Here is a 25101-nt window from a genome sequence, read left to right as displayed (position 1 = left end):
AATGGAGGGGCTAACAATGTTCAAGAGGAAGTGTACTCATTACCTCACTCATGTAACTGTAACCCTCTGTATAGTATCTTTACAATAAAAAAAATAAAATAAAAAAAAATATAACTACACAAATTTGCTAAAATGAGCTTTAAATAAGGTTTTCTGTCTCCTACTAAAGAGCAAACAGTCCATTCTAAGACAACATCAGAAGACTAGAAATGCTCGTGCGCTACTTTTTGTGATATATCTGCCATTAAGAATGGCAACAGGGCTGGGAAGGTGGCTCAGTGGTTGAGTGCTTGCCTCACATGCATGCATGAGGCCCTGAGTTTGATTCCTCAGCACCACATAAACAAAAAAAGCCAGAAGTGATGCTGTGGCTCAAGTGGTAGAGTGCTAGCCTTGAGCAAAAGCAGCTCAGGGACAGCACCCAGGCCCTGAGTTCAAGCCCCAGGACCCAAAAAAAAGAATGGCAACAAGTTTTACCAAGGCCAGCATTATAATGGTGTCTCCTGAATCCAAGTCACAGAAATTCTAAAGATGATCCATGGATGATTTGTATTAGTTTTACTAGGATTAATGCAAATAAAGTATTAGATATGTATATATTACACTGGGGGTGGGGGAGGGGTTGTTTGTGCATGCCAATACTGAATCATGAACTCAAGACCTTATACTTGGTGAATGTGAGATCTTGAGGCCCTGGGTCTACAAAAAAACCAAGCCAAAAGAAATCTCTAACATTTCTCTAAAAAAAATCTCAGCCAATCTGAGCTTGGCTTGCTTACTCATGGCTGGTGCTCACTCATGGCTAGTGCTCTAGGACTTGAGCTATACCTCCAGTCTTGCAAGGGTATAATAATTGTTTCCTAAAACTCTTCCTATAAAATACTATTCAAAGGAACAAGAAACTGTTACTGTTTATAAACTACCAAGTTACTTTTTCTACTAACATTTCTGCTTAAGAGTGCCTTCAAATTTTACTAAAAGTATAGAAAGAACCATCAAAGAAAATATTAAACAAACCAAATCCTAATTATTAGAAACCTGAAGTTGGGAATAACTTACATGTTATTAAGACATATATGAGGACTGGAAAGGTGGCTCAGTGGTAAAGTGCTTGGCTTGTATGCATGAGGCCCTGGGTTCGATTCCTCAGAAAAGGCCAGAAGTGGCACTGAGGCTCAAGTGGTAGAGCTCTAGCCTTGAGCTGAAGAGCTGAAGAGCTGAAGGACAGTGCCCAGACCCAGAGTTCAAGCCCCATGACCGACCAAAAAACATATATATATATATATATATGTATATATATGTATGTGTGTGTGTGTGTGTGTGTGTGTGTATATATATATATATATATGAATTTTGAGGAGTATCTGTGGCCTCAGGGTTCATTTACAGTGTATTCTATTTTTACTTTTGGTAGAATTTAGGTCAAGAAACACCACTTGATCTTGTAGTAAATAATAAACACTGTAAGCCAGGCATAGAAGGCTCATGCCTATAATCATAGCTATTGAGGAGGCTGAGACCTGAGGACCAAGGTTTGAAGCCAGCCCAGGCAGAAAAGTTTGTAAGACTCTTATCACCAACCTCCCCCCTCCCCCACCAAAAAAATCCCCAAAAACAGAAATAGAGCTGCAGTTCAAGTGGTAAAGCGCTAGCCTTGAGTAAAAAAGCTCAGGGATAGCACCCAGACCCTGAGTTCAAGCCCCAGGACCAGCACAAAAATAAATAAAAATAATAAACATTGTAAACAAATGTATATTAAGTTAAGCAAAATTGTTAAGATTCTACTCAGACTTGCCTTATTAAGATTTTTTTGTGTGTGTGATGCTGGTAAAAGTATATAAATGGACCTTGAATTCGATTCTTTACAAGAATAAACTTTATCATGGTGCCACCTTCTGTATTTCATACAAAATTACTTCACTTAGCCAGGGCGCCAGTGGCTCACGCCTACAAGCCTAGTTACTCAGGAGGCTGAGATTTGAGGATCACGGTTCAAAGCCAGCCCAGGCAGGTAAGACCATGAGATTCCTATCTCCAATAAACCACCAGAAAATTGGAAGTGGCGCTATAGCTCAAGTGGTAGAGCGCTCACCTTGAGCTGAAGAGCTGAGGGACAGAGCCCAGGCACAGATTTCAAGCCTCACAACTGACAAAAAACAAAAAAAATTACATCATCTGATAAGTTTAAGTCAGTTGAATACTAAGTGTTTTTGAGCTGGTACTCGGGCTTCAACTCAGGTTCTCATACTCTTGCTTGGCTTTTTTGCTCAAGGCTAGCAGTCTACCATTTGAGCTACACCTTTTTTATTTTAAATAGTAAAAATGCCATACAGAGGGGTTACAATTACATGGGCAAGGCAAAGAGTACATTTCTTTCTTTTTTTTTTTGTCAGTTGTGGGGCTTGAACTCTGTGCCTGGGCGCTGTCCCTCAGCTCTTCAGCTAAAGGTGAGTGCTCTACTGCTTGAGCCACAGCGCCACTTCCAGTTTTCTAGTGGTTTTATTGGAGATAAGAGTCTCACAGACTTTCCTGCCTGGGCTGACTTTGAACCGTGATCCTCAGATCTCAGCCTCCTGAGTAGCTAGGATTACAGGCATGAGCCAGGGGCAACCAGCTTTGAGTGCATTTCTTATCAAGCATTGTTGCCTCCTCCTTTGTTTCCCCTTCCCATCCCCCCACCCTCGCTAAAGTTGTAAAGTTTGTTTTTCCACCTAATGTCTTGTACTGAGCTACACCTTTGCTTTCAGCTTTTTGCTGGTTAACTAAAGAGATTCAGGGATTTATTTGTCTACCAGGCAAGATTCACATCTCAATTCTCAAGTCTCAGACACTTGAATAATTAGGTTATAGGCATGTGTCACTGGTGTCCAACCTTCTTTGTTTTGGACCCATTTAGGATTGAAAGCTTAAAGTGTCATTTTTTAAAAAGCCAGTGCTCATGGCTCATACCTATAATCCAGGCTACTCAGAAGGCTGAGATCTGAGGATCATGGTTCAAAGCCAGCCTGGGCAGGAAGGTCTGTGCAATTCCTTACTTCCAATTAATGACCAAAAAGCTTAAAATGGAGCTGTGGCTCAAGTGGTAGAGTGCTAGTCTTGAGCAAAAGAGCTTGGATGGGAATGCTTGCCTAGCATGCATGAAGACCTGTTCAATTCCTAAGCACCACATAAACAGAAAAAGCTGTGCTAGGCTTGGGCAAAAAAAGCAGCCAGGGATCGTGCCCAGGCCTGAATTCAAGCCCCAGGACAAAAAAAAAAAGCTCAAAGACGGTATCTAGGCCCTGACTTCAAGTCTAGAACAGGTGTGCTCACACACATGCACAAGTGTGCACACACATACACACACATACACATAGAAAAGTTGTCATTTTATAGTTTATAATGGGTAGTTGATTATTTTTAAAGGGTGGCTTTATTTTTAAAAATAAATTATGATTTCATCTTAATTTCTCTAATTCTAAAGACTTTCTAAAAATGAGACCAATTTAACTTCCTGAGCACTTTTTTTTTTGGTAATAGAGTTTGATCTCAGGGTCTTATACTTACTAGGTAGGCACTCTACACATGGGTGGTATTCCAGCTCTTTTTGCTTTGTTAATTTTTAGTCCAGATCTTGACTTTTTTTCCTCATCCAGTCTAGACCATAATCTTACTTTTTACAAGTAACTGGGAAGACAGGTATGTGTATCTACACCCAGCTTTTTTGTTGAGATGGGATCTCACTAATTTTTTCCCTCTCCTGATTCCACCTCCTAAACAGCTGAGCTTATAGACATGGCCACCATGCCTGACAGTAAAGAATTATTTTTAAAATTTTAGTTATCAATACCAAAACATTTAGTTCCATATATATGCTAATTTGTGTCTGTGTATGTCTCTGTGTGTGTGCTGGTCTGGGGCTTGAACTCAGAGCCTCAGTACTATCCCTCAGCTTTTTGGCAAGGCTAGTCCCTCTAACACTTGGCCAAGCTCTACTTCCAGCTCTGTGGTGGTTAATTGGAGATAAGAGTCTCATAGACTTTCCTGCCCTGGCAGCTTTGAACCACAATTCTCATATGTCAGCCTCTTTAGTATTTAGGATTACAAATTTCAGCTTCTTCAGCAGCTAGACTGGATATGTACACACACACACACACACACACACACACACACACATATGTATATATGTATGTATATATATAAAATATACATATATAAAATATTGACACTTAAATGTTAAATTATTTTAATTCTTTGCAAAAACAGTTATACTGTCAATTAGTATGATTTTATTTTTTGTGCTTGCTATATGGTAGATTTTAAAGGTGATTAGAAACTCTCTGCAGCAACTCTCATCAAAAGGTAAGCTCCACTACCCTTCTTTGGACTCTGGGCTAACCTTGACCAAAAGTGTAGTTGCAAGGACTCCATGCAGTCAGACATCTAGCACTTGTATCTCCCACTGTTCTACTAGGCATTCTCCTGCCTGGTCCAGTAGAGAGGCCAGTGAAGAGCAAGGGAGCCCAGCCCAGAAAAAATGGCCACTGTTAATGAAAAAAAACATTGTACCATCCTCATGATGATACTCTTAAGGGTCCAATATTTGGGGTTAAGAAAGATCTGACCCTTAGTTTGCTCTTCTGTAAAAATGGCACTGGCTAGGGCTGGGTACAGTAGTACATACCTGTAATCCCCGCTACTTGGGATGCAGAGACAGAAGAATTATAATCTGAGGCCAATCTAAGCAAAAAATTAATAAGATTTAATCTCTAAAACAAGACTAGTACAATGGTTCATGGCTGTGGTCACAGCTACTAGGAAGATGAAGGTAGAAGAACTACATTCAGAGGTCAGTCTGGGCAAAAGCAAAAGAATCTATCTAAAAATAACTAAAAGCAAAAAAAAAAAGAGGCTCAAATGGTAGAATGCTTGCTTGCAAGGCCCTGAAATCAACTCACAGTACCATCAGACAAAGATTAACCACAGTGAATAATTCACAACCAAACAAGAACAGGGACTGAAACAATATTAGCAACAGTACAAGAGCTCAGTTAATATTCATTTCCTTTACCATTCGAGTTGTGGTTTGTCAGTTATTTTCCCTTAATACTATTACAAGCAGCACATTAACATTTTAAATTTTTAACTTTTTAAATGATTTCCTCACAATGAATCCCATTAAAAGTTATAGTGCATTCAGTGGCACCTGTGAGCATAATGAACCTTAAAATGATAACTGACAGTATAATGAAAATCATAATGTACCTCACAGTGGTACATTATATCATTTTACTTTTATGAGTATAATGGCTATAAGACTCCATTACACATTTCATTTCAGAGATTCAGTATAGCACAGTGATTAACTCAAGGCCTTCTACTTCACTTGAGCCATGTCCCCATTCCTTCTTATTTAGAAATAGGATCTGCTAGTGTTTTTGTCCTGGCCAGACTCAAACCTTGATCCTCGTACCTCAGCTTCCCAAGTAGTTGAGATAATGGGCATAAATTACTATCCCCAGCATGTTTTTTAAGACACAATCTTGCTAACTTTTTTAGCTATTCTATCCCTACCTTTTCAAACTAAGGACTTTATTTTCTCAAATTCAGTACATAAAACAAGTTTTTTTACTTGCTTAAAACAAGTTTTTTTACTTGCTTTATTATACAGGTATTTTCCCCAAGCTGTATAACAAAGTTATACTATAAACACCCTTGAAAGCTTACCTTGAGTGACTGTTTTGAGAACAATTAAGGTTGATAAAAATCTCAATTGCAAACTGGAACTTTTAAAGAAAGCAGCTGTCTTTGGTTTGTTCTCCACAGAATGCTCTAAAGAAGTATCGTGAATTCCTTTAATTGTCACTCCTTTAAATATGTCCTCACCCAATCTCCTCAATGTTGATGTCATAGTTGAATGCTGTTAAAAATAGAATCTTAGACAGCGCCCAACCCAAGAGTTCAAGCCCCACGACCGCCCCCCCCCACCAAAAATACAATCTTAGTAAGAACTTAAGTTCATGCTATCTTTTCTAGCACAGAGAAATATCAAAGAAACAGGGTTAAGCTTTATGTTGAGTTCACCATTGTTCTACCATCACTCACAACCAGCTTCTCAATTGCATCTAACTATACATGCTTACAAGTGATCATCCAGATCATGTCTTCTTCTTATTAACAATTTCAAGAATAAACTACTGGGTTACAAACATGGAGAGTTTTCTTGGAGAATAGACTGAAATAAGAAAATGGGCAAAATAAAGACAATGGGAAGGTGGCTCAGTGGTAGAGCGCTTGCCTTGCATGCCTGAGGCCCTGGGTTCGATTCCTCAGCACCACATAAGCAAAAAGAAAAAAAAAGCCGGAAGTGGCGCTGTGGCTCAAGTGGTAGAGCGCTAGCCTTGAGCTGAAGAGCTGAGGGACAGTGCCCAGGCCCAGAGTTCAGGCCCCACAACTGGACCCAAAAAAAAAAAAAAAAAGAAAACCTATACAAAGACAATGGCATTGAAAGATTTCTAAAATGACAGTACTTAGTGAAAGTCTACCATTTTTTTAAGGACCTACTGAAACTGCTGTATATGGGAATGCTTAAGTCACTAAAAGTTTCTATTTTTATGATCCAACTTTTAAATGTTACAGTTATAATGGATTTCCCACATTTGCATGGGAAGCTTGTGAACAACTAATTTCCAGTTCAATACTGGTTCTTCAGTGTAGATAACAGGTTTTATCTTTTGAATTTATATAGCTAATATTAGAAAGATATACTGAGGTGATTTTAAGGACAAAGGCCAATAGCTGCGTGATGACTGGTACTAACAATGGAACCTAATTAAAATACACTACCAATATGATTTTAATATCATTAAGGAATAGAAACATATAGGTTTTTAAACCTTGAATTAAAATCACAATAAAATATTTTAAAATTGTTTTTGGCTGTTAACGGTAAAGTAAATCAGTTTTTATTTTTTGTTTTTTTTTATTGTATGGATAATTTTTAAAATTTCTTGCTAACTCAACAGGGAGAAAATTGTCACCAAGATTTTACCTTTGGACACTGAAAACAATCTAGACCCCAAATCCCCAGTACTCAGTCTAAAAGCACACACCCAGCCAAGAACGAGAAAGAGATGAGACTAAATGAAACAAGGTAATACCTGTCAATGCCAGGAGGATTTTAAAATGAGCTGACAAAGCATTTAAAGCAGCCATGATAAAATGAGTTCCTATATACACTTAGTAAATCCCATCAAAGAAACAGAAAAGTACTAACAAATATAGAAGAATGAAAGAGAAATTTTAAACTAGAAATAGCATAAAGAAAAGAAAAAACTAAGTGGAAAGCTTCTGTAGCATAATGGAGGAGGCAGAAAAAAAAAGAATCACTTAGTGGGAAAATAAAACAACAGAATATAGCCAATCTGAATAACCAAAAATAACTGGGAAAAATAAAAGCTTCAGGGAGGAAACAAAAAAATAACCAAAATAAATAAAAATCCAACTATGTTAGATTTCCTCAAGTAGAAGAAATGCAGGTAGGACTAAAATTTCTTGGAAAAAGAAAAAACACTATCTCCCCAAATTTGGCAAAATGCATACATAGAGGCTGAAGATGAGCAAATCCCAAATGGGATAAATCCACAAAGACCCACACTGAGAGTACAATTACTTTTAAGAAATCTAAAGTTTATAATGTGGGTGGCAAGAGGGGAGAGGGAAGGAAGAGAGAGAAAGAAACTAGCAATAACAGTTTCAGGCCTAAGACCTATTTTTGTACACGATGAGAGAACTTCAGCTTTCTGTTTTTACAGCACCTTTTGCCAACATATATTTATGGCTCCTTTGTCAAAAAATCAGATGGCTGTAGCTGTGTTAAGTCTTCTATTCTGTTTCACTGGTCTATGTTGTCTGCTTTCGTGCTAGTTCATGCTGCTTAAATGGCCAATAAATACAGGGACAAATTTGCTCAACATCCTTAGCCATAAAGGAAATGTACAACAAAATGACACCAAGATTCTATCTCACTCCCGTCAGAATGGAAATTATCAAGAAAATAAACACTGGTAAGGATGCATTGGAAAAGAACCCTCATACAGTGTTAATAGAAATATAAACTAGTGTAGCCAACTACAGGAATGGAGGTTCCTCAAAAAATAAAAATAGAACATCTTCTGAACCTGCTGCTCTATTCCCAAGCATATAGCTAGAATGTAATACAAAACCCGGTAGAGATATCTATCCACTCATGCTTGTCACTGCACTACTTCACAATAACCAAGAACGACCAATGAATGGATAGAGAAAATGTGGAACAATATACACAGTGAAGTATTATTTGGACACTAAGAATTATATCACTTGAAGTGATAGAACTGGAGATTGTCCTGTTGAGTGAGATAAGCCAAGTATCTCATTTTTTCTCAAATGTAGAACACAGACATAAAATGGTTATAATACTAACAAGCAATGATGGTAAAAGGGGAACTGTTGGGGATGGGGACCAATGACAAGGAATCCAGTGGGAGGGGGGAAGAGAAAAAATGGGTGCAGGAAGTGAACATGATCCAAGTACTTTATATTTTTATTAAGATAGCATAATGAAACCCACTAAATACTGTTTGAAATAAGGCAGAAGAGAGAGGAAGTTTATAAGAGTAAAATAGAAGAGGTAAATTTGATCAAAGCGCAGTGTACACATCTCAGAAATATCACAAAGTGAATGCAGCCCTTAAGCTGACAAATGACCTTCAACTAGCCAGTTCCATCACCAGCATACAGAGCAGCCAGAATAGTGATGTTAGTGGGGGACAATTGGTTTTCTCTTCTCTAGTAAGTAGTACTGGGTACTGAGCTCCCATGGGAAGAGTATACACTAAGAAATCCTACAATTAAAACGAGAAGTGATCCCTTTTCCAACAGCTATGCAAATTACAAACCAGAAACAAGAAACAGGAACAAACAAAGCACTATACTCCTCCACAAGCCATAACTCTTCAAATAGCTGAATCCAAAGATGCTCAATGGCTGGAATGGCTAACAAATTAAAAAGGAAAAAGGATTGAAGGAAGTTAATGAGCTAGGTACAATAGCTCACTCTGTAAGACTAGATGTTTATAAGGCAGATTATCTGAAGGATAACAATATGAGACTAGCTCAGGGAAAAAGTCACTGACAGCCAAGAGCTGGTGGCTCACACCTGTAATCCTAGCTATTCAGGAGGCTGAGCTCTGAGGATCACGGTTCAAAGACAGCCTGGGTAAGAAACTCTGTGAGACTCTTATCTCTAATAAACAACTAGGAAACCAGAATTATTGTTGTGGCTCAAGTGCTCACCTTGAGCTAAAGAGGTGAGAGGCAGCGTCCAAGCCCCATGACCAACAACAACAAAAAAAGTCACTGAGACCCAATTTCAACAATCATAGTAATGTGTGCCTGTGATCCTTACTATATATGAGGCATGGATAGGAGGATCAAGGACTGAGACTGGCCCTGGGAAAAAATGACAGAACCATGGGGCTGGGAATGTGGCTTAGTGGTAGAGTGCTTGCCTAGAATGAATGAAGCCCTGGATTTGATTCTTCAGTACCACATAAACAGAATAGGCCAGAAGTGGCACTGTGGCTCAAGTGGTAAAGTGCTAGCCTTGAGCAAAGAAGCTCAGGCACAGTGCCCAGGCCTTGAGTTCAAGTCGCAGGACTGGCACAAAAAAAAAAAAAAAGAAAAAAAGAAACACAAAAATGACAGAACATGTCTGAAAAATAAGTAGAAAAGAGGTAGGCGCATGACTCAAGTGAACCAGCCTAGTAAGTTTAAGGCCCTGAATTTAATCTCTGGTACTATGTTTTTAGGTTGTAAATGAAGAGACATTTTGTTCATGAACTGGAAGACTTGGCATTCTTCTAAAATTGATAAACAGGTTTTACTTCAATCAAAATTGCAACAAGATACTTTATAGTATAGTCAAGAATATTCTCAAATATACAGAGAACACGAGCTATGTGTATATATTTTTTTTTTCCTGTAAAATCATGATCAAGAGAATAAATGGAATATGATAGGTCAATTACCTGTGTTCCTGCATCCAGTTGCCTTAGGGACCAATATATAAACTTCACAAAAGGCTCATGAAATCTGGTATTGATAAATGGCATCCACTGTAGCTGCTCTGTCATCAAAGGTAAAAGCTAGAGATAAAATCATGGGAAACACAGGCACTGCATGTTTAGATATCTGAAATCAACCACAATTTTCTAAAAGCAAACTAAAGTTCTCAAACAGAAAACCTTTTCTTTAAATCCCTATGTCATACAATTTGTCAACATGTATTTGTAACTTTAAATATATATTTCCTTTCATCCAGAAACAACACATGTAAGATTCAAGATCAATCTGTGCAAAAATATTTTTGAAGCTTAAAAGTTAAATTTATTGTACACATATAGCCATTAAAAAAGATAATCTAAGGCCAAACATAGTGTTCATGCCTATACTCCCAGATACTCAGAAGGTGGAGATAGTGAATATCAATGCCAGCCAGGACAAAAGGTGAGACATGCTTCCCCATCTCAATCAATACACTAAATGTGATGGAATGTGACTAAAAGTCCGAGTGCTTAGGAAGCTACAAGTAGGAGAACTGAGGCCCTAGGCTGATCCTGGACCAAAATATGAAACCTTATCTGAAATACAATGCAGAGTAAGTCTGGAGACCTGGCTTAAGAGGTAGAGTGCCTGCCTAGCAAATGCTAGAACCTGAATTTAAATCCCAATACCATCTAAATAAATCAATTAAAAATGAACTACATAGGTATTTTCATCACTATGGAATAGTCTAGAAAAAAGGTTACAAAAGAGCAAGATCTCATTTACATAAAATGTGTCTATACTTTCACTGAAAGAGCTATAAAGATATCTTTTAAATAATACAAGAAAGGCTGTACTTTAAAAATCAAAGTAATATTTACTTTCCACTTTCCACACCTAAAAATACATTAATAATATGTCGATATGTAAAACTAATTTTTAAAAAACTTTAAAAGATGATGAACTTTGCTCCAAAAATATGTTATTTTAAACTGGGAATAGTGGTACATGTTTATAATCCCAGACCTTAGGCAGATGCAATAAGATTATGAGTTCAAGCCAGCATGAACTATATATAACTTTTCAAGTATATATGTATGTAAACATATTTACATATAGAGAATAAACCTATAAATATCTAGTAACAGGGAAATATTTAAGACAACTAAATATCCACTCAGTAAAATAAAGAATATGAGTGTATTGTATACGTATCTACTTTCTATATACGTATTATGAGGGTTTGTTTTTGTTATTGATTTGTTTTTTTGGTAATATACATTTTTAATCCCAGCATTAAAGAGCCTAAACCAGTAGAATCCTAAGTTCAAAGCCAGTGTACATTACATAATGAATTTAAGGTTATTCAGCAAGAACCCCTAATAACACAAAACAAAAAATTTTCAAGTGGTAGAGCATTCACCTTGAGTTGAAGAGTTCAGGGACAGTGCTCAGGCCCAGAATTCAAGCCCCACCACCACCACCACCACAACAAAAATCAAACAAAAACGCCAGACACCTGGGCAGATGGCTCACACCTGTAATCCTACCTACTCAGGAGGCTGAGATCAGAGGATCATGGTTCACAGCCACCCAGGCAAAAAGACCATGAAACACTTACCTTTAATTAACTACCAGAAAACTGGAAGTGGCGCTGTGGCTCAAGTGGTAGAGCACACACTTTGAGCTGAAAAGCTCAGGGACAGCACCCAGGCCCAGAGGTCAAGCCCCACAACCAACCAAGAAAAAAAAAAAAAAGAGGTTTTTGCTTAATCTTGCATCTAATAAATCAAATATTTCAAATTAGAAAGAACAAACCTTTATACATTTCTCTTGAATATCACTTCTCTGAGACTTGGGTAATGGCTTTTCACCATCTATACCAGATTCTTCAAGTTTCACTTTGCTAAGGTGATGATCTGATATCCAGTCCATGAAGACAATTAAAAGTTCATATACTTGTCCATTAACTGGTCCCTATTTGTCAAAAATTAAATATTTTTTTCAGTTCATAACCTCTTAAAAGTTGAAAGACCAACCTTGAAATTCACGAGTGACTATAGAATAAAAAAGATGAATATGGTGAGCTGTGTGTGGTGGTACACAGCTATAATCCCAGCACTTGGGAAACAAAAACAGAAAGATCCTAAGTTAGAGGTTAGCCTGGATTATCAAAAAAAGATTCTGTCTGGGGAAAAAAAAAAGAATTCCTTAAGAGTTCTTTAACTAGGGGGAGGATGGGAAGGTATGGGAAGGGGAAACAAAGGAGGAGGCTACAATGCTTGATAAGAAATGTACTCATTATCTTGCCATGTAATTGTAACCCCTTTGTTCAGTATTTTCACAATAAAAAAAACATTAAAAAAAAGAGTTCTTTAACTTTGATAAGACAGAAAAATAAAACTACCTTTAATGCAAGAGCATAAAGCTAACTTAGAAGATTTCAGTAAATATTTCCAAAATTCATCTGTGGGCCTTCATATTTACTTCTGCTCTTTTATTTTCTTTGTCTTATAGTACCCATAATCATAATATACAATCATCCCTCCTCCCCAGCTTGAAATCCTTTTCTCTGAGAGCTTAGCAAATAGGAAGAAAAAGAAGAACAGAATACTTCAAAAATGTTTAAATTTAACTGTAGAATTCAGTATTCCTTTGTGAAAATCTATTATGCAAAATGGACTCATTAATATCATCCCAAGTTATATAGAACTGAAACGCAGGACAAAAAAAGTCACCTGCTCCAAGAATGATTTCACAGTCCCAACGTAACAAAAATAGCTGTTTTATATTTAATATTATTTTCACTTGGAAACTGTCCACCCTGACCTTCAGACTAACATTACATAATGACTATTGCCACTTGGCAACAATCCCACAGCAACAAAAGAATTTCTTTTAAAAATTACTTTGGTAGATGCCTGTTTCCTAATAAAACTTCCACATGTCACACCAAAGCCATCCTTGACCATGCATATGTACTTTAGATTGAAATCTGATTCCTTACTTCAAATGAAAGTTTGTGAACTGGAAATATGTTCCTATCTCTGTTTGCCTTTGTCAAATCACATTTTTAGCTAATTTAACAGCTTTCATACATTTACCTTAAACTAGGAACTATGTTACATTTAATTACTCTTTAAACATGTAAAGTCAACTGGGTATCAGCAGCTCATGCTTGAAAACCTAGCTACTCAGGAAGCTGAGATCTAAGGATCTCAGCTCAAAGCCAGCCCAAGCCGGCAAATCTTTGAGACTCTTATCTCCAATTAAGCACCAAAAAGCCAGAAGTGGAGCTGTGCTGTGGCTCAAGTGATAGAGTGCTAGCCTTGAGAGAAAAAGGTCAGGGACAGTATCTAAGCCCCAATTCAAGCTGCAGGACTGGTACACAAATACAAATAATAATGAAAACATGTCCTCTAAAACCTTTTGAGTACCTGTAAAAAAAAACAAAACTAGAAACCATCAACATAATAGTGGAAAAACAAACTGTAACACATTATGTAATAAACCAAATAAAATACTAATACACTTGATAAGATGTTCAGAAAGATAATCTTTAGTCAAATGCATACATACTGTATAATTCTGATTAACGTACCATGTAATAAAGCTGTTATTTAAAGATGGTGCTGAAGTTTGCATATGAAATGTCCCCTAAAACTCAAAGTTCACAGAATGGGCTTTGGGAAAATGATTACATTATGAGGGTTCTCAACTAATCAATGAATTAGGTTTATGAGTTCAGGGATTCATCATTTGATGGCACTATTGGGAGGTGGTGGAAATTTAGTAGGAAGAAGTACGTGACTGAAGGCATGCCCTTGAAGGGTATCCTCTGTCCCATTGCTTCCAATCTGCTCCCTAGCAGCCGTGAAATGAAGTGCACTACTCTGCCACATATTCTTCTACCATTATGTACTGCCCTTACTGCAGGTCCAGAAACATGGAGTCAACTGACTATTGGATGAAACCTCTGAAACATAAGACAAAATAAACCTTCCCTCCTTTAAGCTGATTTGGTTGGGTCTCAGTGATAAAAAGCTAACAGTAAGCAGTATAAGCCTAGCTATGAAAGAGGCCTAGGTGGGAGGGTTGTAAACCAAGGCTAGCCTGGGAAAAAAACTGTCCCTATTGGAAAAGTAACTGAAGCAAACTAAAAAGGGCTAGAGGTTTGGCTAAAGCTGTACAGTGCCTGTCTAGCAAGCAAAAAAGGGCTCAAACCTTTAACCTTAAGTTCCTTTGGCTTGTCACTGTTACAGTACCTGAAACATAGCTCAATATTGCTTTTCTTTTGAACAAAAAAGCATAATTTCATGGTTAATTATTATGGTTATTATTAGGGTGAATCCTTTTGTAGCAAAAAAAAAAGAATTTTTCCTAAATTAAAAAAAAAGATAAAGGAGCAAGAGAAAATTTCCTATTTTCCATTGGAGAAATTTTCAGTCACGTCATACCTTAAAAGTTTTTGAAACTGGTACTTTTTCTTGTTTTAAACTTTTTACTTCATGAGTAGAATGGAAATTTCCTTTCAGCCTCTGTATTGTCATAAACTCATACTTCCTCTGCAACAGTACATACCCATGAATTAGAGAACAATTTATGAAAAGTAAACACATAGAAAACCAAGTATTTTAAAAACCAATTTGAGAAAAAAGCTGACAACTTACCTGTAAGTTATCTAAACGTGCTTGAACCCTCTTAGCCTGAATCTCCATTTTCTTGTTTTCTTCACCTACGTCATTTAACTAAGGAAGAGAAAAGTTAAATTGTTCAATATAAACATTAAAATAGTTCATATTAAGGATTTCTCAATCTACTATCTCAATTGGTCTAGTTAAACAAACAAAGGCAAAAAACAAGCATTCATGAACAAAGTAGGTCACCGCTGAAAATCATCATTTTCCCCTCAAACATTAATAGTTTCTAAGAAAGGTCACGTCCTTCTATGAAAACTTTGTAAGCTTCCTGCAATTTGAAAAACATATTTTACTTTGAATGTTTTCTGCAGTAAAAGCTTTATCAAACTAATATATGAAAAATATGTCAGAAGTATGTACCGCACTAAGTTATTATTTAGATTCTAATATACTACATAAATAAATGGAATAACTGGCACCTTCACAATGTTGAGACTCCCCACCAATAAACACAGCAGTCTTCAATCTTAGTTTTTAATTTTTATTTTCCTTTAATGATTTATTATAACTTCAGTCTTCTACATAGTTTTTCAATTTATTCCTGGTAGTCAATTTGTGATAATACTATCTTTGATACTGTTTAATAAATCACACTTTTTTTTTCATATACAAAAAAGGCATTTCATTTTCATACATTGATTTACTTATACATTTATAATATACGACATAGAAAATACAATATTATATATTAATATATGCACTATATTGTAAATATACAATGTTTTATATATTTAATTTTATATACTTATGCTAATAATGTATTATAAATATATACTATTAAATATAGTTTTTATTATGTTATTTATATATAGAGAGAGATATATAGATATATATTTTTGTTGTTGGTCATAGCGTTTGAACTCTGGGCCGGGGCACTGTCCGTCAACTCTTCAGCTCAAGGCAAGCGCTCTACTACTTAAACCACAGAGCCACTTCCAGTTTTCTGGTGGTTTACTGGAGATAGTCTCACAAGCCGGGCGCCGGTGGCTTGCACCTATAATCCTAGCTACTGAGGAGGCAGAGATCTGGGATCATGGTTCAAAGCCAGCCCAGGAAAGGAAAGTCTGTGAGACTCTTATCTCCAATAAAAACCACTAGAAAACCAGAAGTGGAGCTGTGGCTCAAGTGGTAGAGTGCTCGCCTTGAGGTGAATAGCGCAGGGACAGTGCCCAAGCCCAGAGTTCAAGCCCCACAACCCACCAAAAAAAAGAAAAAAAGAGTCTCACAGACTTTCCTGCTTGGGCTGGCTTTGTACTGTGATCTTCAGATCTCAGCCTCCTGAGTAGCTAGGATTACAGGCATTAGGTACCATCACCTGGCTTATTATATTATATATTTATATATATATATACTTACAATATTTTATACATATTGAAAGTAATTGAAATTACTTAGAGATTCTGCTAAATTTACTTATTAATCCTGAGTCTTTCTGACAGACAACTGACAGCTAAGGTTATATCCCAACTGTAGGAAACTATAAACTTGGAAGTATAACTGGATCAAGTAAAATATAAGATAAAGAGGTATCACTACCAAGAAGAAGAGTTCAAATAACAAATAGATACAACAGTAAATGAAAGCAGAAACAGAATGTAAGGACAAAGATCTTGCTAAAGAATTCCAGGAGGCAACTTATCTCCAAGAGTCTAAGCTTACTTATATTCTAAAATTCATGTCTCCAAGTCCAATGCTATATTTTTAAAATTCTATTTATATCTCCTCATACAATATCAAATAGAAACATAACCATTCTTGTTTCTCTCTAAACATACTCCCTTTATTTTCATCTCTTTAGACAAACACTAGCAAAAAGGACATTTTTTTTAAAAAGTGTGTGTTTGTTTTCACAACTACTCAGGAGGCTGAGATCTGAGGGTTATGGTTCAAAGTCAGTCCAGGCAATAAAGTCCATGACACTCTTACCCCTAAGAACACAAAAAGCCAGAAGTAAAACCGTGACTCAGCACAAAAGCTCAGGGACAGAACTCAAGCCTTGAGTTCAAGCTTTGATTTCAAGCTCCAAACTCAGCACAAAGAAACAACAACAACAACAAAAAACTCACAAAAATACATTTGATATGTCATTTTAGAATTCTTCATTGACCTATATTTACCACCTACATATATAATTACAGTTCAATGTTTTAACATACTATACCCATGCTAAACAAGTAAACACTTATTAGTTATGGTGAATATCAGTGCCAAAAAAATCAGTGACTTTTTATTTAATAATTCTTTTGATTTTCTTTAAACTAATGGCCTTGTTTTCAAGAAGTTTTTCAAACTACCAAATATATCAGCTGTTTACCAAAATAGATTAACAAGAATCAAGAGCTTCAGAGTATCTTATTAGCCAGATGTGTTGGCTCATGTCTGTAATCCTAGCTACGTGGGAGATTAAGATAGGGAAGACTATGGTACAAGGCCAGCCTGGGGAAAAAGTTTGTGAAACACATCTTCACCAAGAAAAAGCAGGAATGGGGGCTGGGAAGGTGGCTCAGTGTTAGAGGACTTGCCTTGCATGCATGAGGCCCTGGGTTTGATTCCTCATCCTCAGCACCACATAAGAAAAAAGCCAGAAGTGGCACCGTGGCTCAAGTGGTGGAGTGCTAGCCTTGAGCTAAAGAGCTGAGGGACAGCGCCCAGGCCCAGAATTCAGGCCCCACCACGGGACAAAAAAAAAAAACAGTAGCAAAAAAGCAGGAATGGGGATGCATGCATGTAATCCCAGCTATGTGGGACATGGCAATAGGAGAATCACAGTGTAGGCTGGTCTATAGAAAACTCAAGACTCTATTCAAAAAAATAATGAAACCAACAGGACTGTGGGTGTTAATCAAGTGGTGAGTGCCTGGCAAGTAAGCAAAAAGGCCTGGGTTCAAACCCCTGTCCTGAAAAGAAAAAAAATCTTATTATTTATAAGTCCTTTATAATAAAGCTAACAAAATTAGACAAAATGAGCTAAGTACTGGTGGCTCACATCTGTAATCCTAGCTAATCAGGAGGCCAAGAGCTGAAAAGCACCAGAGTTTGAAGCCAGCCTGGGCAAGAAAAGTCTTCGTCTTATTTCCAATTGACCACCAAAAAAAAAAAAAAAAAGCCAGAAGTTGAACTATGGCTCAAGCTGTAGAGAAGCACTAGCCTTGTGCAAAAAAATCTCATGGACAGTGCCCTGAGTTCAAGTTTCAGAACCAACACACACACACACACAAACACACACACACACACATACACACATACATACACACACACACACACACACACACACACATATACACATACACACACACACACAGCTGAAATTTTCTCTAGCTGACATATGTTCTAACACTGACTTATAATTTGTTAAAATATAATATAATGCTTAGGTCTTAGGTTTTATACCAATAAAATAGGTCTTACTTGTTTTTTTAGATTATCATTCAGTTCTTTGAGTGAATCGAAAGATGATCTCAATCTCTTGCATTCTTTATTCCTTTCCTTGAGAACTTCAGTTAAATGTTCAACTTCTGCATTATGTTGCTAGGAGGGGAAAAAAATCTGAAAATTATGTAAGGTCCTATATCACTAACACTATAGAAGCAGTCTATGGTTATAAATTGGGGGGCAGGGCAGTTAGCACTCCCTGATCTGTGAAAGGGACTAGGTTTGTTTCCCAGCATCACAAACAAAACAAATCTGCTTTGAAAATTTGGAGGAACAAACTTTAAGGGGTGAAGTCCTGGGTTTGTTTTTCCTTTTCTCTGTAAGTTTTGCCCCAGCATGCCCTACAACCTAAGGAAATGGAGCAAAAACTTCCACAAAAACTCTGGGACAAAACATTCCTTCTAGCAAAGAAATCAGGAAACCAGAGGTGGGAAGAATCTCAGAAGAACAGTTCAGAAAGAGGATCTTTCTGCTTTAGTGTATGTGGAATTCTGCACATCAAGCTCAGTTCTACCCTGTGATGCTGAGGTACAAGACAGACAACTGCAGAGCAGGTTCTTAAAAAGAACTGATTAACTGATTAGAGAATTATTGCTAGTATCAGACTAACCTCTAAGTGGTACATGCAAAATTGCAAAGTCTTTGAAAGCTGACCTGAGATGGGTACCATGGCCCATAGAAGCTGAAAAAGAACTGTAATCTAAACATAGTTGATCTGAATAAATGCTTTAAATAATAATATTTTACAGAGGATTATAACTGGACAGAATCTATAAAACATAACTTCCAAAAGACTTCAAATAAAATTTAAAAATTGTTGAACATATGAAGAACAAAAAAAGTAATTAAGTATCAAAAAAAATCAATAGATGTTTATTCTAAGATGACCCAGATAGTGAGTTAACTGATGTCTATAGGTAGGTAGAAAGACAGAAATTCTTGTAAGAAAACAACAAAATAAAATCTGAAGTTAGAGATCGGTAGAAATTACCCAGAGTCTGAAGAATTCAGAAGAAAAAAGATGGAAGAAGAGGAATGGAGCCTTAGAAATCTTTTATAGCAAACAAACTAAACACATGACTTGCTGCAGAACAAAAAACAGAGAAGAAAGCAATTAGGACAGAAAAATTATTTGATGATATATTAGCTGATAATTTACAAAATTTGGAAAAAAGACATGTGTTTATAAAATCAAGAAGCACAGTAAGTCACAAATAAAGACTAAACTCAAAAGAAAATAGCAGGATACATAATGAATAAACTGCTCCTGAAAAGCAACTTAAAGAAAAAACCATGAAATAATCCTATTTATATAACATTCTGAAAAAGGAGAACTATCAGGACAGGAAATTAAAGGACATAATATTGGGACCAACTGGGAAAGTGAACTGCATATTAAATATTATTATTCAAACAGTACTCTTTTTCTGCTATGATAACTGTATGTATCTCCTATTCTTAGGAGATATATGTTGAAGTATTTCAAGACACTATATCATGATTCTCTAAATTATTTTCAAATGGTTCAAACAATAAGGTGCCTAGGTATGAAGAGGAAAAAGAAGCAAATATGGCAAAATGGTAATAACTAGTGAATCTAAGAAAAAAGGACAAATCACATTACTCTAAAATCAATCATACAGAAGTGAAGGACCTCTATGATGAAAACTTTAAAAACCTGAAAAAGGAAATCAAAACAGAACTTAGAAAGTGGCAAAACCTCCCATGGTCCTGGACTGGAAGGATCAACATTGTGAAAATGGCAATACTTCCCAAGGCTAGTTACAAATTCAATGCAATACCTATCAATATTCCAACCTCATTCTTCAAGGAAATAGAAGAGGCAATCCAAAAATTCATATGGAATAAAAGACCCCAAATAGCAAAATGATCCTTAACAGAAAGAACAGTGCTGGAGGAATATCAATAGCAAATTTCAAACTCTACTACAAAGCCATAGTAATCAAAACAGCTTGGTACTGGCACAAGAACAGTCCTTCAGGACCAATGGAATAGAATTGAAAATCCAGAAATGAACCCACAGACCTATAGCCATCTAAACTTCAATTGGGGAGCTAAAAAAATAGAATGGAAGAAAGACAGACTCTTCAGTAAATGGTGCTGACAAAAACGGTTAATCACTTGTAGAAAACTAAGCAAGATCCTTATTTATCACCTTGGACCAGAATCAACTCCAAATAGATCAAAGACCTCGGAGTTAAAGCAGACACTCTGAAAACATTGCAGGATGGAATAGGAGAAACCCTAGGTCTCTCTGGCAAAGAGAAAGGTTGGACAAATGGGATTGCATGAAATTGCAGAGCTCTGCATGGCAAAGAACATAGCTAGCAAGATCAATAGAAAGCCCACGGATTGGGAGAAGATCTTCACTAGCCATAGAACGGAAAAGGGTCTCATATCTAAAATATACTTGGAACACAAAAAATTAAATCCCCAACAACAAATCCTCAAAGAAACAACTGCCCAATAAATAAGTGGGTAAAAGACTTAAAGAGAAACTTCTCTGAAGAAGAAAGAAGGATGGCCAATAGACACATGAAGAAATTGCTCAACCTCTCTAGCCATAAAAGAAATGCAAATCAAAACTACATTGAGATACTACCTCACCCCCGTTAGAATGGCTATAATCAAGAAATCTAATAACAACAGATGCTGGAGGGGATGTGGACCGAAGGGAACCTTACTGCATTGTTGGTGAGAATGTAAACTTGTTCAACCACTTTGGAAAGTAGTATGGAGGTTCCTCAGAAGACTCCACATAGAGCTACCATATGAGCCAGCAATCCCACTTTTGGGCATTTACCCAAATATTCACAAACAAGACCATACTAAAGCTACCAGCACAACTATGTTGATTGCAGCGTTATTTACCATAGCTAAGATATGGAACCAACCCAGATGCCCCTCAGTAGATGAATGGATCAAGAAAATGTGGTATATATACACAGTGGAATTCTATGCCTCCATCAGAAAGAATGACATTGCCCCATTTGTGAGGAAATGGAAAGACTTGGAAAAAATTATATTAAGTGAAGTAAGCCAGGCCCAAAGAAACATACGTCCCATGGTTTCCCTTATTTGCAAAAACTAGTATATGTCTGAGACAAGCAGAAACGGTCAGATAAGTTGATGTTAGGCAAAATGAACCCCAAGATAAAGACTCAAATGTTTTTTCTTTCTTGCGATTGTTTCTAACATATTTATAAGATGATTTCTTTGTTGCTTTGTATGTCCCTCCCCCACGGTATAACCTCTGTTTTCACTGTATTTGATGTTGGTATAATTTGTGGAGGGGAAGGGAAAAAAACAAATTGTTTAAATAGGGATACAGGTAGACCCACTGCAACAATGGGATGTACAGACAATATAATGAACTTTACAACTTTGGCCTGGGGGGGGGAGGAAGGGGAGATAGGAAGGGATGGGAAGGGAAGGGAAAACAAAGGAGGAGGCAAGGAGCAACAATGCTTGATAAGAAATGTACTCATTACCTTGCCCAAGTAATTATAACCCCTCTGTATGGTATTTTCACAATTAAAAATAAATAAATAAAATCAATCATACATAATTACCTCCTTTATAATTTGAAATCTTGTAACAACTTCATCTTCAACACCTTTAATTTTACTCAAGGCATTTTCATGTCTGAAAAGCAATTGTTCTCTTTCTACTAAAAACTCTTCTCGCTTTTGAAGTTCTTCAGCAAATTTCTGTTGTGCTGTGGTTTCACACTAAAGCAAAATGTAAATGTGTTTTTTAAAATATGTTTACGAATTCTGCAAATTATGGTCTTCCCACTGACACTGTGATTTACTTAGTTTTTAGCAATACTATTTCCCTAGGGAAAATGTAGATAGTTTAAATTCCTTGCTTTACTTCAACTTCATGGTCCACACTATTTTACTACACACTCTACCTGTAGCTACTCTCTTACCTTCACAACTTTGTATCATCTCATGCTGAAAGATTCCAGGCCTACATAAATATATTGATCATGACCCCAGCCCAAATGATAAGAATAATAAGACAGTTTAGATACAACTGAAGAAAAAATACACACCTTAAAAAATGGTACAAATGTGAATTTAGCTTCAATTGTCTACTCAATTCTAAATACAATCCATAAATCTTTTGTATATTTTCATGGGCAACTATTTCTCTTTAGGGGAAGAAACACACACACACACACACACACACACACACACACGTAGATTGCTTACAGTCTATAAATCTTTTGTATATTTTCATGGGCAACTATTTCTCTCTAGGAGGAGAAACACACACACACACACACACACACCTGTAGATTGCTTAATCTACTACTTCAGAGAAGACGACAACAGAAGACAATATGTGTCTCCAGTCCAAAAGGTACATACCCTTTTTCCCTCCCTACATTACAAAGGTATGCTCAGGATCTGGTTGCGTTAAGCCCTCTTAAAATTAAAATGTAACACCTTAGATTCAAATATTGCAATACTATAAATGCTTTGTCTAGGACATAAACATACTTCTGAATCTTCAATTTAGTATTTATTACTTACCTGTAGCTTCTGATGTATTTGAAATAATTCATCATATATCTGATTTACATGATGCGGAAGTATGCTATGCCTGTTTGATACTTTAGATGTTGCATAGCTGACATGTTTCAAAGGACTGTCATTGGTATCACTACAACATTCAGCACGAGGTCTTGATGAGGCCACATTAGTTGGCGGGGCAACTGCAAAAGTTTTAAATATTCTCAGAGTAATCTTCAGGAAGAGTTGCTTTAAGTAAAAATTACAGTATTGTTAGAAAGGAAAAAAGGAATGATATAGCAAAAATGGTGATGTTGTAACACTTAGAAAATCTGCATAGAGTATAAAGGAATACTTTGCACTTTGTACAACTTCTCTTTTAATGTGTATGAAAACATGCAAGTACTGAAAGCCTAGACCAAAAAATGAAAAGTTACTTCAGAAATCTCTATTGTGCTAGGTGTGGTGGCTCATGCTTCTAACACTAAATACTTGGGAGGCTGAGAACTGTAGGATTATGACTCAAGACTAGTCAGGACAAAAAGCCTATAGACCCCCACATCAAGCAATAGTTAGGTGTTAGGCACACATTTGTCATCCTAGCTATACAGAAGAAAAAATCAGAATTCCAGTTGGACAAAAATCAAGAACTTATCTGAAAAATGATGAAAGCAAAAAGGACTGGAGGCATAGCTCAAGTGGTAGAGGACATGCCTAGCAAGTGTGAGGCTGAATTCAAATGCTGGTACTGCCAAGAAAAGAAAATCTTTCATCTTATTTTCCTTTCCTACTAAACCAAATTAACAATTAACCCAATCATACTGCTAATCATTGCCTTAAATTTCCACTGCTTATATCTTTGTCTTTGTTTTGCCTATTTTTAAAGAACTATGTAATGGTTACAATTATGTCGTTTCTTTTTTTATATCTAAATTTTATTATATTCAAGTACTTGAATAGAGGGGATTCAACATGTCAATTTGAGTTCAATACATCTGTTTATGAGTACAAGATTCATTTATGTAATTTCTTTATGTCTTTTAAACTATATGTGGGTGAGTCAAGCACAGTGGCTCATACCTGTAGTCCTTAAGCTACTCAGGAAGCTGAAATCTGAGGATCACAGTTTGAAGTCAATGAGCACTAAAATCCTAAGACTCTTTATCTCCAATAAACTGGCAAAAAGCCAGAAGTAGAGGGAAAGGAGAGATGAAATGTATGTAAACAAAAGGGCAACCTGTGTTCCAAATCCTGTAGCCCAAATGACAATGGGCACCCTCTTATACTACTAATCAGAGCTAAGAAAGTTATAACAAATAATTTAGAGTAGTTTCTCAAAATATTAGCATTAGACAGATACTATCACAATCTTTTCCTCATTCCATATATACACCAACACAAAAAAGTATTGGAAAACATCATAAAAGTACTGAGTTAATTGTTAACTTATTTGGCTGAATTGAGAATCTTTAGTGTACAACTGGAAAACAGCAAGTTTTATTTCATGCTTTAGTTTAATACATAGTAACAAACTTGTGGCTTATAAAAATTTAGAACACAAAATATATAGTTAGTCCTAAGAACAGTTATTACCATGGTTTATGCACTCTAACAAAATTATCATTTAAATGAATATTTCTTTTACCTTTCTCTATGTCTTTAAAAGATTCCTTGGTTATTTGGGAAGTACTAACTCTACGATTGCTCTTAATTAACTCTTCTTCTGTTTCCTGTTTCTTCAAATCATGAAAAGAATCCAGTTCATCATCTAGGCTTTAAAAAAAAATTCTATGACAAAAATCTGGAAATTTATTACAGCACTTGAAAAAGATAAAATTGCTTTTCAAATATAAACAGCTTACTGAGAAAAAAGTAAAAATAAATTTCAAATGCAAAAATATACAAGATGTAAAAATTAAGACACTGATTCTGATAACGAACTAACCAGCACCTTTCCACCTTTTCTACACATTAAACAGACCAAATTTAAAACTACATACACATGTACAATCCTCTGCAGCTGCCAAACTCTTCTTTTTATTCCCCAGTCATTGAATGTGATAGATATAACAAGTATTATCTATTATTAGTAAAAGATTTAATATTTAACATGAGGAAAAGGAACCCTAAAGAAGTCAAATAACAGAAAAGTGATATAAAAGGGAACAGAGCTATAGAATCCCAAGTGTTCTCTCCAAAAACGAATAATCTCAGAATTGAAATTTCTAGAGAAGCACTGTTTTAAAAGAATATAAGCTATATTATTTACCATAGCTAAGATATGGAACCAACCCAGATGCCCCCCAGTAGATGAATGGATCAAAAAAATGTGGTATGGGGGGAGGAGGGCTGGTTGGGGG

General features: G+C 36.3%; 1 protein-coding gene across 5 annotated transcripts in view; it reads right to left on the bottom strand.

Annotated features, from left to right (window-relative positions):
• Ccdc138 (coiled-coil domain containing 138) overlaps positions 1 to 25101 on the bottom strand; it is a 47711-nt gene that overhangs the window by 15143 nt on the left and 7467 nt on the right. For 4 of the 5 annotated variants that reach the window (XM_013034262.1, XM_013034264.1, XM_013034263.1 and 1 more), the window contains 9 exons: positions 24387 to 24514; positions 22763 to 22944; positions 21791 to 21949; positions 18174 to 18293; positions 14736 to 14813; positions 14523 to 14630; positions 11884 to 12042; positions 10050 to 10166; positions 5707 to 5899 (listed from right to left, as the gene is read on the bottom strand). In XM_013034262.1, the coding sequence (XP_012889716.1) occupies positions 5707 to 5899; positions 10050 to 10166; positions 11884 to 12042; positions 14523 to 14630; positions 14736 to 14813; positions 18174 to 18293; positions 21791 to 21949; positions 22763 to 22944; positions 24387 to 24514 (1244 nt within the window). The remainder of the gene's footprint in view (positions 1 to 5706; positions 5900 to 10049; positions 10167 to 11883; positions 12043 to 14522; positions 14631 to 14735; positions 14814 to 18173; positions 18294 to 21790; positions 21950 to 22762; positions 22945 to 24386; positions 24515 to 25101) is intronic. The other variant, XM_013034259.1, reaches the window with a different exon arrangement.

This window comes from Dipodomys ordii, unplaced genomic scaffold, assembly GCF_000151885.1.
Source record: "Dipodomys ordii isolate 6190 unplaced genomic scaffold, Dord_2.0 Scaffold186, whole genome shotgun sequence".
NCBI classification, from domain to species: Eukaryota; Metazoa; Chordata; class Mammalia; order Rodentia; family Heteromyidae; genus Dipodomys; species Dipodomys ordii.
Note: the sequence above shows the minus strand (reverse complement) of the source record. Positions and strands in the feature narration are given on the sequence as shown.